Below are 15,784 nucleotides of genomic sequence, written 5' to 3' on the forward strand. Positions count from 1 at the left end.
ATCTTTGCCAATGGTAGTATATTGTATTATAGCTTTGTCAATACCACTTGAATTTGTGACGTCATATACTCAGATTATTACTGATTATTACCGATAGTAATGTATTCGACTAGCCAATATTGAAGCCTCAAGTGTTTTGTACATCTACAAATTCACTGGTATTGCCAAAACTATAAAATAATAGCAAAAATAGTGTCAATGACACTGTCCTCCCATTTTACAGAGCTACTATAGTACTAGTACACACATGACATTGCATTCTTACAGGTTGATTACTAAGAAAACTCCATTACAAGTCCACAATAATCTTATACCCCAGCAATATGAAATGCTCCATCTCATAATGACTTTTACACATCTGACAGAAAACAACCCTAGGATCAAGACTATCATGTTTTAAAGCAATCCAACAAATACTTTGGGAGAAAATGATTTTTTGACAAAAAATGGGAAAAATTGCCCCAAAAATACAAATATGAAAATTTCATCACAATTTGAACAAATCTGACAAAGGCCAACCCTAGGATCATAATACAAGTTTTCAAGGCAAGAAGATGAGCGCTTTCAGAAAGGAAGATTTTTTGACAATTTCACCACAATTTGAAGAAATGTAACTTAAGTCACTATAAAGAGCCTGCATACCAAGTTTCGACCAAATCTGGCCAGTGGTTACAGTTTTAGCAATTTGCAGGATTTTTCCTTTTTTCCCCTTCATTTGCATATTTTTGACTTTGACATGTTTATTTCAACAAATTCGCATCTCCACCCCTGGGTGCACCTGTCTACCAAATACTAAGATGGTAGGTGCTGCGATTTAGGAGATTTTAGTGTGGACGGACATACATCCACACATACTAACTGACATACATACATACAGACATACAGACAGACTGACAGATAGACATGCATACATGCATACATTTATTTTTACAGCTTTTAACCTCCAACAGCCGACCAACTTGTCAATATCAGCTTGTCCAACTTGATACTACTGCTTATAATAATATAAACGAGAGTTGATTACATTCTAATTAAAGTAAACGAGACTTGCTTATCAAGATTTACGTCATAAAAAAACAGCATATCTGTCAGGTTATAAAGAATCTTCAGCTGGTTATCTTTATCAGTATTTTCATCCTATTAACCAAGCACATTTTAACTTTCAATTAACATTGCAAGTATAAAGTTCTGTTGAATAAGTTGAGACTGTAGGTACTCAGAGAAAGCACACAGAAGAGACAAATGTTTGCAACTTAAGCAGTTCAAGGTCATCAAAAGCATTATAAGGAATCATGTAACACTTTCATTGCATTGTTTACACAGATTGCATAATTGCTATAAATAGCACATGAGGAATCTTACAGCCCAGCTTTACCATAAAAACCCTATCACTTTGACCACTCCATTTTTTTCCTCAAAAAGTAATTTCATTTTATCCTTACCAAGTCAACAATAAATAGAAATTGGAACTTTCTCTATCTCTATTTATTTGACCTACCTATCATGACAAACTATTATGAGCAATTTCTTTTAGATAACATACAGAGCACAATATACATGTATGACAATTCAGAATATGTTAAAGTTGGGATTCAGGAAAGTTGCCTAAACATGTTTTAATCCTCCAAGATGGTAAGCATTTCACTATGAACTGTCAAAAAAGGTTGAACTTTCTAATAATTCTATACTAAAATTATTTTGGCATTGTTGATTTCCTAATTAATTCAATTATTTAAAATCATATTAATTATTTTTTTCTGGGTGAATTGATAGGGTTTATACAGTACAAGAGTTACATACAATATAAGTCACATTCAGTTAAAACATCAATTACCGTCTAACATTGCATCATTCCTATAAATAACACCTCAGCCAGGAACAGCACAATCATAATCTGCTCATTCACACAGGCAGTACTTGACTTTGAATGAATGACCTACTACATTTCACCTATGTACCAAATTTGAAAGCATGACAAAAAGTACCACAAAATTTGCAAATTTCAGCATGAGTTCATAGAGTCATCTTCAGGTCACTCCTAGCAACCTGCACACCCAATTAGAAAGTAATGGCATACACAGTTTCAACGAAGATTTTTTTAACCAAAAAAGGCAAAAATTGCCCAAAAATATAAATATGCAAATTTTGCCATAATTTTGATGAATTCTATTTTGAGTTATCACAAGGTACCTGCACACCAAATTTTAAAGCAAACAGACCATTGGTTTCAGAGTAAACAATTTTTTACTGAAATGGAAAAAAAATAGAGAAAAAAATTCATTAAAAATAGAAAGCAGCCAATATTGACACCAAATCTATATGTTTGAATGAGTAGGGCCCAAGGTACCTAAAAACCAAATATGACAATGATCAGAAGAGTAGTTCCTGAATTATTGATTTTTGACCATTTTCACCCTTTTTTCTACCTCATTTGCATATCCATGAGACTAAAACGTTCATTTTAACAACGGCACATCTACACCATATATGGCATCACTACACCAAAAATCAGCTTTATACGTGCAGCAGTTTCGGAGTTTTTGCGTTGGACGGACATCCATCCATCCACCCATCCATCCATCCATCCATCCATCCATCCATCCATCCATCCATCCATCCATACATACATACATACATACATACATACACACACACACACACACACACATACATACATACATACATACATACATACATACATACATACATACATACATACATACATACATACATACATACAGACACCTCACATACAGACTTTTTTCAACCATATAACCTCCCAATTGCCATATATGTATGGCAAATGGGAGGTAATAATGTACCCCTTCCGGGCCCATAATAGACTCAAGCAAACTTTCCACTCCACAATTTACGAGGCGAAGCCGGGTACAATTCGTGCAAAGTTTGCTTTCGCCCATGGGCCGGTAGCGGGTATATTAATGCTTTAGTATAGAAAGTGTCGATGGTTAACTACTCGACTCATCAAAAGCCTTGTTGACTTCCTCTTTGTATGAACAAAATCTCTGCTTTCATCAATCAGGCTCATTAAACAGGTGGCTTAGGTAACCTTTGTCCCTAGTTACACCAGTAACACAATCGGCTGACCCTGTCGTGAAAGTGTGCGTCATGGAATGAAGTGTGAAGTTTACATATACTATTTTTGATGTCAAAAATTAAAAAAAGTATTTCGACGAACAATGTAAACAAAATCCTGGCAAATGACAAGTTAAAAAGGCAAATTGATCAACCGAGAAGGAATATATATTCAAAGAGTTTAAAAATAGAGGCTGAATTTGTCATTTCTGGCTAACAGACGGAGAATACTGAAGCAAAAAGTTATACAACCTACATACACTTGACGTAAAAAGTCTCAGTGACAGAAGAGAAACTTGAGTTTTGATTACATGTACCGTGATCGGGCATATCGAAAGAAAACACAGAACTAAAAACGTGGAATTTGTTTGTGTCTATGGTGATGTGTTCGCACAAAACACCACAAGGGGAAGTTTAGACAATTAAAACTAAACTCTTGACCAAAATGTTCAAAGAGAGCCAGCATCACAAGAATCTGTCTCACTGTCTTCAGAGGGATTGACATTAAACCAAAAGAGTTGTTTCTTCACAATCTGCTGCCTTAAAGTTAGTAGTGTTACAGCTGTGTCTTGTTTTGTTTCTACAAGATCGGTCGATTCCAAACCCATACATTGTGATTTCATACAACGAAATGGTAGTTAAATCATGTATTCACTTTTTTGAAGGTTTTGCGAACCGATGAAAAATCTCGTCAACAAACTGATATAAATAACAAAAAATAAACGTGAAAAATACTAAGTTGGCAAACCATGGAGGCGGAAGAGGGGGGTCAACGCTATTTCAAAACTGGTAGACCAACCGGCAAGAGAACTGTGAGGAAATAATAAAAAAGCGACACGAAAACAAAATTAAAAGTAAAAAATAGAAGGTAAGACTAAAAACGTGAAAAATTAAATTTGTAGCTACGACCATCCGGCGTGATCACTAGCATGGAGGAGATCACCTTGATAAGCCATGGAGGTAGTAGCTTCAAGTTGGTCAACGCTTGAATTCATGGCAAACCAACACGTGAACAATTGACTGGCGGGTCCCACCATCAGGCGTCAATGTTCTCAATAATGGTCATTGAGCAATTATTACCGACTTGCACATAATAACCGGAGACAATGTTGAAGTGTTGATGAATATCCATCCGGGATGTTTCGAACTGTGATCCAGCCTCTGTCTCTTCCCGTGCATACGGCCCATCTGCATCAAAATAATGGAGTAAAGAAAATCATAAGATCATGTTAAGATGTTAGATCAGGCAAGTCATGTGTTACGAAGTTTCTGAAATTTATAAATGGTTTAAAACGCTATTGTAATCCTACTTCTCTGCGTGGTGTCATTATTTGTTTATTTGATTTGTTGAGAACACTTTACAATCCTTCTCAGTCATTAGACATTTTATGAAGCCTTCTTTCCATCTTCCCTTAAGAGAAACTTTACATTGTCATGTCAGAATGAATAATCGAAAACATTGACTTTTGTTTAAAGAAAATTTCTTCCCTGCCATCCTTCGTGAGACGAAACTACCGACTTTGTATCCGACTTCGTGTGCGTATGAACGCCGGTTGCCATGGCATTCGTTTATCAGTTCATCCACTTATCAGTTAATGTATCCATTCATCTAAATCCCCAAAGCACCTATCCATACACATACTCCCCACGTGCTTACATAATATGTACATCCACAAACATATACAAATATACCTCCATTCATCAATCTGTCCATCCATCCATCAATCAATCAATCAATCGGTCGATCGATAGATCGATCGATCAATTATCCATCCATCCATCCATTCATCCATCCATCCATACGTACGTATGCATGTATACTTAAAAGTATATGCAATTGCATGCATTTGAAAACTAAAGTCAACTTTTTCCTTCGATCAGTATTTATTATGTGTCTTACCTGTGCAAAAGTCATGTAGGCCTATGTTTCGAAGTATTCCAACCAAAGACTTGCCTCGCCTTTCACACCGTTTGAATTCCGCACTCAGAAGGTCTGACAGTGAGCTTTCTCGAATGTGTCTGCACATGCGTTGACTGACACTGGTACAGTGCAAACAAATATTTGTCACTACGTCCATTCCCCGAATAGCTACCTGGAGATGGATTTTACCAGTGTGCAGAAGATGCAGAAGATTTGCGAATGCTTCAGCGACACCCAAATCTGCAAGGAAGTCGCCATACATTTGCCGAACGTTCTCATTTTCGGTCTTCTGAAACGGCATCAGTAAGTTGGTTTCCATCTCGGTAAGTAGCTCCTCCACCATGTAAGTGTGATTACACCTATCTATGTTTATGACGGTGTTCCTCATGCATTTGAGGGTGATATCTTCAGAAATCAGCCCGGTGGATCCGCTCGTGTTCATTTCTGTGTGTGAAAGTAGAAGAAAAGTGACAAATTTTCGAACAAGCGTAATTTATATGACTACATACTGTAATCAAAAAGAGTGCAACAATTGCCATTCCAAAATCTACGGCATTTTTGCCATGCCTTTGAAACCGATCGTTTCTTTACTGGAGGGAATGGTTGTGTTTTTCCAAGTTTCGGCCTACTTGATAACTTGCAGATATTTTGGGACAAACAAACAAACAAACCAAACTTCATGTTCTGTGCATTGCTAATGTATTAGAATCTGTTGTATATTCTGCTGTTCTGCACAGCTGTCGTTGGAAAGCCGTCTCACCACTGGGTATTGCAGGCAATATTCGTCTAGGAGTTATGATCAATAGGTGCCATGTATTATTATTTTTTATTTCACAAGTTGCACCTGTGTCGTGTTTGTGCCTATTACTTCACCCTCACAATCTCTGTATAGTATTTCAAAGAAAACGGTGAATATCTGTTAATTGCCCTCTCTAACCCCCTTCATTACTTTGTTCTACCGATCACCAACGCGTCTTTTACCTTATGAGCTGCTGAGTTATTGGGTCAGTAGAACAAATCATGTCTGAGTTATTGGGTCAGTAGAACAAATCATGTCTATGAACAAATTAATGAAGGGGGTTAGGGAGGGCAATGAACAGATAAGGACTGTTTTCTTTGAAATACTATACAGAGATAGCGAGAGTAAAGTAATACGCACACACAGCACAGGTAAGGCTTTTGTCCACAACAGAGTATATACCTTAGCCATGTCCTGGGCTAAAAAGATTTGTTACACGATTGGAACTAATTTGGGATAATTGGATGGTGACGTAATGTCGATTTTATTTGCAAATGTGAGCTCCTCTGCTTTTCTTTTTAAGTTACACACTTGTTTTTATGAGTAATTTGTAAAATCGCAACATTCAACTACAGGGCACCTGACATTTTTGAGAAATTTGAAAAATATAAAGATCCAATTATCCCAAATTAGTTCCTAATTCTCGCGAGTGCCAATCTAGTACACCAGCCATTTTCGCGTTCGTTTGGAAAAGACGATATAAAAAATTCACAATTCGCCCCCACACTGCAGAAATATAAATGGTTTCAGGATCATGTATACTTTACAGTTCTGAAAGGTGAAAATATATAATTGTGATTTTGCCATAGTGTCAGTATTCACATATTCACATATTCCTATTCTGCTTTTTTATGTCGGTATTCGGATCTTGTGAGCTCAGAAATACAAAAACGAAACAAAACAAAACAAAACGAAAAGAAAAATTCAACAAGAAAGCTGTATTTATACAGTTGTAGACTACCAAACCCACCTGCTATTGAGACCTTCTCGACTGAACCTGAAAAATCAACCACGCCGTACATTTGGCAATTTCGGCCTATCAAATCCACCAGGCAGCAACGAAGTAATTGCCCATTGAACCAGAAGAGAACGTAGCTGTCGTCCGTTATTCCTATACCCACTCTGTCATCAGCCTGAATTTAAAATTGTAAACAAAAACATATATATCGGCATAGATTCGCTTTTAGGGTAGAACGCGCCTCGGGGACAGATGTTCGGGCTCTCAAACTTTTACAATTCTTTTCTGATCTGCCACTTGTGGGGGTTCATTTTAAAGTTCTCGGCGTAGAAAACTTTTCACTGTCTTAGTCTTTCGAAAATCGAAAATTGTATTCCTCTTTATAGAGTTAACACAGGGATGGCGGCCATTTTGAATTTCAACAATCGGTAAATCTTAGGTAAGTTGTATCTCTAGTACTAAAAGTTGCACGATGACCCCCAATTTTTATTCTTGATTTTGAAAGAGAGTGGTTTAAATATTCCTCAAGGAAAAATTGAGCAAAAGTTTGTCTTTCACTTTCGAGGCGCATACTACCTTTAAGAGACGAAGCTGTAGCTTGGGTGATATTTTCATTACGTTTTTCAAGAAAACAAGTAAACTTTCTTCGTATTCTTGGCCTTCCTACCTCTGAGCATTTTACAGTATGTGAGGTTACTGTTGACACACTTGTATTCAGAGCTGAAATTCAGATGTAAACTATAGCAAAATGTTCATTACGTATATCGAATACTTGGCAGCTCTATATGATTTTGGAAGAACAATCAATATTTTACGAGCAGAATAAAGATAACGAAGACTATATTAAAAGTTATAGCAATGGTTCTTTACTTAAACAGCTAGAGTTATGCAACTTTACAATGTAATGCATACAGAAGTGACACTTTGTCGTCAACAATATGGATTGACGAGAGAACAGGATCAAGATACGTACAGCGTATGTGTCCAACATTGAGTTTATACACTACGGTGGGCCCACCTTGTATAGTGTGTTTAGTGCACACACACTGTATCAGGCCTTGAATATCAAACTAAAATCTTCACACTAACAGGAGAAGCTCATCCAAACAAGAGTTGACATAGGGTGTCATTGGTATGTCATCCCGTTAAAGGTATACTGTCACCTGTTCAAATTTTGCCACAGTTACCATGGAAAGAGAAAATCTAACCAATATTCACAGATTTTAAGCGGTTGGCAGCTTTTTAAAAACAACGCCCTCACATGGGCATTTTGAATACCAAGGAACGCCCCTTTGACCATATATGGGCATATTTAGATTAAAGGTGACTGTATACCTTTAAATAGCTTCCCAAACTTAATATTTTTACATCGTTGGTCTTTCCGAGGCTTATTTTTCACTTCGTCTTATTCGAACACAAAACCTATACATATTACTTTGCTTCTTTAACTACAATAACGTGACCGAAAATTTTACCTTACAGTTTCCAAGGTCAACTTCAAAGTTTCCGATCGCGTTACCGTTCTTGAAGATTTGCTTTCCACACCACAGGTACGTGAGTCCTTCGGCACAATCTGCCATGTACGCCGGAAACTGAAAATTCTCAGGCGAGTTTGTCGTCAAACCAATTCTTATCCCTCCGTGCCAAGTGTCTGTCTTAGCATCCAAGACAATTTCAAAGACTTTGCCGGGTACGAGTGGTTTGTTCGTCAATGTTACGGCATTGTTGATCTTTCTGAAAAAGAAGGAGAAGGAAAAAAAAATAAAGAAAAAAAATATATATATACAGTGCTCGATGCGAAAAGCAGTACGTTACAAATAATAACACAAATTACTTCAAGTACTAAGTAATAATATCTGTTACTTAAGTTTCATGCATCCCGCAATCTTTAGACAGACGTGAAAGGATTTTTAACTCTACAATCTCATTTTTCCAAACCATATAAATGAGCGTGTAGAGCTAAACATTCTTTCATTTCTGTCTGAAGATTGCGGGATGCATGAAACTTAAGTAACAGATATTATTACTTTGAACTCGAGATAACTTGTGTTTTATATATATATATATATATATATATATATATATATATATATATATACTTTACTTGCGAATTTTCATGATTTTCATGATGCACATAGCTTTTTAAGAGAAGATTGGTGCTCCCTTAAATTATTCGAGAACCCCCCCTAGAATAAGAAATAGGCTAGTTATAGAAATGACAAGGAATCGTCCCTCTTTTACCTACCTTTATGTTTCGAATGAAATGTGTATCGAAAGAAATTATTTATAATTTGTTTTAAAGTGATCAGCGAATCTGCATCACTCAAAAACATGCTCTTCTCAAACTGAAACAACGGACGCGTTTTCTATGAGCTAGCTCATGAGTTCATTTTTTTTGCCATGGCAAGCGTGTGTGATGAGTGTGCATTGCATGGCCCCAAGAGCACTATGTCTCATAGACTAACTTTGCCGTGATCTTGAGCACCGTCGTTCCCGAGTTGACAATCTTGACGTTTGAGCCACATCTTTCATGGAACCTGTAATGTCCATCACCCGAAAACTGTGGGATAAGTCGACATATGTGTTCCACTGGTAAAATTGCATCTGTTGAAGTGGAAGATAAGAGCACGTGCGTATTTAGGAGAAAGATATATGAATCGCCGTTGGGAACGTATTGCAACTTGATAGAATTCTTTGCACCTGAAGTAACCTTGGTTCATTTGCTTTCTGGCTTCGATAAGTGTAAGTGAAAAAAGAGTTTACGTCATGAATATATAAATTTCCATACTAAGGACAACAAGTTAGCTATCATTAAAGGAATGCCGTAAACCACATGCTGAAGTCATGCCTGGGTGACTTGTATGATGGCCACTGGAATTAAGGTAGAATGCGCCTCGGGGACAGATATTTGGACTCTAAAACTTTTACAATTCTTTTCTGGTAAACCACTTGTGGGGGCTCATTCTAAAGCTCTGTGTGAGAAAAATTTTCACTGTCTTAGTTTTTAGAAAATCGAAAATGTTTATTTTTCTCCATAGAGTTAACACTGCAGGTATGGCGGCCATTTTAAATTTCAAATATGATCAGTAAATCTTGGGTAATTTGTTTCTCTAGTACCGAAATTTGCGCGGCGACCCCGATGCGTTTATTCTTGATTTTGAAAGAGAATAGGCCTAATTGAAAGAGTCCATGAGGAAAGTTTGAGCAAAAGTTTAAGTCTTTCACTTTCAAGGCGCATACTACCTTAACCACCTGGAACGTTTCACTGAGGAGCAAGGGTACGTTAAAGCGCATTTACTCCTGGAGTGTGAATTCGAACGTAACCTGCCATTGGTACTACCGTGGACGAAGTTTAGTGCCAAGCTTGATGCATACGCTTCAGGATGGCTATGCAGCTATACTTATAGAGAGGTCTGTAATTCCCTTTTTGGCTATCGATGTAATAGTCTATAAGCAGTGCTGTAGACTGACTTACGTTGACACACGCATCCAAGGCCACATATCTTGAAAGGCTAGATTTCAGCTTGATCCAAGAATTATTCTCTTTCATTTCAATTTTGATACATTTAAAAAACATGTCACATAATACCTACAAGCATGTTCAGTTGTGTAGTTGCATTTACACAGGGATAAATTTGCAGATTTACAGAGATAAACCATACTGGTGTCAACATGCCTTGGTGTAAACAATCTAGTGTCACAAACAGAGCTCTGAAGGATAGGAGTAGGGTTGCATACCTCCGGCGCCCAGATACCTCATCCTTATTTCACAGTCGTTCTGTGTTGTGCTTGCAGCAATGTAAAGTGGGCGAATGGGGGTATGGGGTAAATTGTTGAATGCCACGCCAAGGTTAGTGCCATCCACGATGAAACTGGATTGGAGACGGAGACAAAAAATCAGGCTAATTGTAGTTATTGATTATATGTTACCGTGATATTTGTTATTCATCGTTTCTTACGGTCATTTTTATTCTACCCATAAATTAAAATGAGGCGGTCACAGGTGAATCGATTTGTATTATTAGTGTAAAATGGATGAGTGATTGATCAATGGGCCGATGAATGAATTAATAGACCAATGAATATAGAAGCAAGCATGCCCATTGAATGAATAAATAAATAAATAAATAAATAAATAAATAAATAAATAAATAAATAAATAAATAAATAAATAAAATTAGGAAAGAAGAAAGAAAGGGAAACACTATTCTTGGTTTCTTTTCGTTTCATCCTAACACCGTAAAAGATTCAACAAGAAAATTTAATTGAAGCTATAATTGCACGTCTATATTAGGCATAGGTTTCTGCATACCCAACGCGAAATCTATGAAAAGTCAAATTCAATTATGAAACGATGAGGGAATTATTCAAAGTAAGTTAGCTGGAAAATTAAGATGGAAAAAAAATTAAGAAACTTCACGTTATCGATTATGACAAGATGAAGTTCTATTTCTGGCTTTGGTCACCCGTCCCCTCAAGTATGATGAAGCTCCAACGGCATCAATATTAAAAACAGAAATAAAAATGCGTATTGTTGTGAAAATTGAACGCAATCTTACCTGAGGGTGCCTTTATCAGCCTCAAGGAGAATGCGGAAAGTGTCATGGAACTGAATGACGGAGTTGTACGGTCCAACCTCTACACCATCATGGATTAGCGTCCCAGAATGAATGTTCAATCCCCAGGATTCTGATGAGTTTCCCACGAGATTTGTATGACCTTCGAACGACCTTGTTTGTAAAGCAGTCGCTACCCCAACCATGGCACATCTGTCTCTCATACCGCAACGACAAGGCCAATGAATCTCGAACAGGTGTGTCCCGTCGCTGTAAGATTCCTTTCCCCGAATAAGTTCTGTACGGTCTAGCTTGTCGTCAACATACTTAGCTGTCACGCAGTCGTCTAATTTCGCAAAGTTTACAGAGTGTTTGAAGTCCCAGGCATGATCAATCTGCCTGCCAGTGGGAGAAGATCGAGTGGTATCGAGGTCATCCAAGGTCAATGCCGGGGTCAGTGACATTTCTGTCAGCTGGACCTTTCGCTCGCTGAAGTTAATGGTGTGTCGTTCGTATGCACTAAACTCATATATGTTGTGTTCTCTGATTCTCCAATGTTGAAAGCAATAAGTATGGCCTAAATGCGCTACAAAATGGAAAACAAAAGATAGCTAGTCATCACAAACACTAGCGAGCAAAACCGTCGCCACATGACCATATGAGAAGTACGTTTTATTAGAACTATCATTGTTATAAATTGCGTATGTACATTTATTGTTGTCCCACCATGATTTCTATTACTGGCGAAAATGCTTGAATATCGCTCATGCGCAATGCAACATGCCGGGTCAAAGGTATAAATGTTTGTTTACAAACAAGGGGATTTAATGGCTGTCGGCGAGATCCTAAATCTATAAAAGCGGCACGGAAGCAGTGAAACGTACAGTACAATAAAGCCATTGTTAATTGCTCCTCCTTGGTTTTGAGTTTTGTGATATTTAAGAAAACGATGGCCAGGTTTCTCCATTGACTGTCTTTGTGACAAGCTCACAGCATAATATACACCATCAAATCACCGCCTTGACGTTTATGCTTATATGCAGCACAATTCAACCAGAGTCCAAAATTTACGCATGTCAGTCTACCAGGTGTTCGTTAACAACACTGTAAAAAATCTGCTGCAAATTGTAATAATATACTTACACTTTTTGTGGTGAAATTCGTCGGAATAGTGAGGAATTTCGCACTGCGTATTTACCTGGTCAGATCTAAAGAGTCCATTTAATAAGGGAATCTCCCGTCTATATAAATAAATGTCACGTCATCACTAAGGCACCAGTACGGGCTGTCAAACGTACCACTCGTCGGCATAACTTGAGATCCATAGCTACAGTGTTTCGTCGTTATTTTGTTGAATCGGAAATAAAATAAATAAAGAGATGATGGCGGACGTAGTATGGCGGAAAATACATGCCATCGCACGACGGACACTGCATGCAGACAATACTTGCTCTGAATGTTTAAATTCTTTGTGAACTAGCAATAATGTCGCTGAAAGAATTATGAAATGGAAGTAGTGACAGAGAAGATGACAATGGTCATTGACATGATGATGATGATGATGTTGGTGTTCAGAGTGATGCTGCTAACGGTGATGTCAATGATGATGATGATGATAATAATGATGATAAATGTGGTGATAGTGTTTACAAAGATGGTGAGTAGCGGTCACATCATAGGCATGCATGTAGCGTTGATAATTATGGTAAGGTTTTCAACGTTGTTGGGATAGACAACGATCTACCATGTGGCTCGGCAAGAAGAAAACGATGTCAGAGATGCAAAGGAGAATAATAAATGCTTCAAATGGTACCTTATGGTTTCATTTCATAAATGACTATGCTCTCCAGAGTTCAACGCTGGTCCAGCAAGACCTTCGAGGGTCTATGACAAACCACAAGTCGTTTTAATGACAAAGTATCCACAATAAGAAGGAATTCACATGTACTTTGCTAACTGTTGTTAATGATAGTAATTTTATATTCATTAGTAAGGGTACCGGAAATCGACGAGTGCGGAGCCAAGTGAGGGCTCTCACAATCGAAGTGCAAGTGAATGTAAGGGCTTGAAATCAGGGCCCTCACTTTCAAAGAGCGAGCGATAGTGAGGGTCTGTACATTATTAGTGCTGGTCAGCATTTATCTGTTGATCGAATGAAAACTTACGATCAAAGTCACTGCTAAAAACGCAATAGGATCTCCATGGAGGTACAGTGCTGACTGTGAGCGAACGGCTGAGTGAATTTATCGAAACACGTATTTCCAAACACTAAGAAGTGGATATATTCGTCCAAATAAAAATATGAATAAGGGAGCCGTCATAATTTACAGCCTGGGGGTCGGAGGAATTTCATCTGAAACTCTGAAATTTCGAGTAACCCCCCTGCCAACCATGATGACTTTGAGTAACCCCCTCTCTAACTCAGAATTTTGAATCACGAAATTCAGTATCAACACCCAAATCCAAACTTAGAGATTCACTCGACATCTTAGAAAGTGAATGCATTATGATGGTTTGTTATTCAAAACTACGTCAAACAGCGAATTCGTTGGTCTGGAAAAAGATACGAATTTCACTTGGCTGCCGTTAGCCACGAACCGGTGTGGTCTATGTCGTTGCTCCAAAATCATACCATGTTCAATATCAAACTCATGCATGCAAAACGAGAACATCCCTGAAATATTGCATCCTTAATTTGTCTCGAAAGCCAGTTAACTTCTTGACTGGAGACATGTCACGGCTATGAGCAAGTTGTCACCATCGAACGTTTTTCCTTCTGATGGACGTATTGGAATGTAACTTCCTGCGCAAAATATTGAATGGCAAAATTAATTTCTCCGTTAAGAAAGTTTACGTTTACTGGGGTTGGAGTCAACATTTGTCCAGTCGTACGTCGTGGACGTACATGTAAGAAGAGTTGCTCTCATGGGTTGCTTTTTTAACGTCATGATACAAAACACGAAAAGATTTATGAAAAAGACGTAAGTGAAACAGGTCATGATCTGCCGTGCCGCATGTACATTCCGGGATGTACACGGCCATCATCACACGTGTAATCCGATATTACACACAGTAATACACTCAGCCATTCGCTCATACACAGCGCTGCGTCGCAGCCTATTATACTTCTTGGACGTCGTATCGCTTTTTAGCAAATTTAGGAGTGACCCGGGAAGAGTGACTTTGATTGCATTAAAGTTTTATCAGATCTAGGTGAAAGTCACACCCTCACTATCGCTCGCTCTTTGAAAGTGAGGGCCTTCACTTCAAGCCCTCCGTTTGCTAGCAATTCGATTGTGAGAGCCCCCATTTGCCCCGCACTTGTCGATTTCCGGTACCCTTACACACCTCCATTAATTAGAATTGGTAACAATGCTGACGGTATCAAATGTCATATCTTAGGTTGCTCTCTACATTCTTTGCTGAACTCTTGAGTAGAACAACGGTCACAAGCCTGTGCAACTGTTATCCCTGTTATATTTCTTCCTAGGGTTGTTAATAATGAGTTTCTATGCGACAAGGAGGGCTGATCGTTAAAAATTCAAATGAATCTCTAGGCCCACTTGATATTTCTTCCTGAGGTTATTAATACTGAGTTTCTATGCGACGGGGTTGGGTAATTAAATAATATGAATCTCGAGGCCCACTTGATATTTCTTCCAGCGGTTAATACTGAGTTTCTGTGCGACCGGGGGGGGGGGGGGGTGATTACAATCAAGTGTATCTCTAGGCCCAGTAGACTCATATTTCTTCCTAAGGTTAGTACTGAGTTTCTGTGCGGGGTGGGGGGGGGGGTGTGATTAAAATCAAGTGAATCTCTAGTTCCCACTATGAAATAACCGTCCTGCTATTACTCGTCTAGTATATCTACAAAACACAACGTTCAAGTTGTCGCACCCAGGTCTGGTAAAACTTAAGATATTGCTATCGCATTACGTCCGAATTTATGGAATATTTTAAAGTTATTACGGAATCTTTACCAATCAAATGCAATAAATTTTACCTAAATAAGTCAATTAAAACGACAACAACAACAGTAAACAATAACACAACAACAACAACAAATAAAGATAACTGTCGAGGTTTTATCATTATTCACGTTAACGACATTGAAGTAGCTTAAATTTGAATGTTAGACATTGTAAGAGTTTACATGTGCGCGCGTCTAGCTAAACTTACAGTGTTCATAACATAAAGAATCTCATCCTTGTCATATATATAGTCACTCCTGTCACAGTACCTGAGGAGATCTATGGCATGGTCCAACAACGTGAACTTTTTGGTGAACTTTTTTCACCTTCTCAGAACCATTCCCCTGTTGCTGTTTAATACACAGAGTTGAAATAAACACAGCGAAACCAAATTAACCAAATTAAATCACAGTCCTTGTTCTCGGGGTATTTTTCCAAGCATAAGCTTACATCATGTCAGAGAAAACGTAAGTTCTGAAATGTTGG

General features: G+C 38.0%; 1 protein-coding gene across 1 annotated transcript; it reads right to left on the minus strand.

The window, feature by feature from the left end:
• Nucleotides 1-905: 905 nt before the first annotated feature.
• Nucleotides 906-12,550, minus strand: LOC139131132 (uncharacterized). The gene is made up of 8 exons (XM_070697094.1): nt 12,471-12,550; nt 11,331-11,913; nt 10,510-10,643; nt 9,237-9,375; nt 8,247-8,505; nt 6,784-6,946; nt 4,994-5,458; nt 906-4,281 (listed from the first exon to the last, which is right to left on the minus strand). The coding sequence occupies exons 2-8, from the start codon at nt 11,789-11,791 to the stop codon at nt 4,130-4,132; spliced, it is 1,773 nt and encodes a 590-aa protein (XP_070553195.1). The 5' UTR covers nt 11,792-11,913; nt 12,471-12,550; the 3' UTR covers nt 906-4,129.
• Between the last annotated feature and the right edge of the window lie 3,234 nt (nt 12,551-15,784).

The sequence above is a fragment of the Ptychodera flava genome, chromosome 4 (genome assembly GCF_041260155.1).
Source record: "Ptychodera flava strain L36383 chromosome 4, AS_Pfla_20210202, whole genome shotgun sequence".
In the NCBI taxonomy this organism is placed as follows: domain Eukaryota; kingdom Metazoa; phylum Hemichordata; class Enteropneusta; family Ptychoderidae; genus Ptychodera; species Ptychodera flava.

Coding starts and splice junctions, on each gene's coding strand:
- LOC139131132 (XM_070697094.1), bottom strand. CDS start 11,791: ATGTCACTGACCCCGGCATTGACCTTGGATGACCTCGATACCACTCGA. Junction 6,947..8,246: donor TTGACCTTGGAAACTGTAAG/GTAAAATTTTCG, acceptor TTTTAAATTCAG/GCTGATGACAGAGTGGGTAT. Junction 5,459..6,783: donor CGAGAAGGTCTCAATAGCAG/GTGGGTTTGGTA, acceptor TTTCACACACAG/AAATGAACACGAGCGGATCC.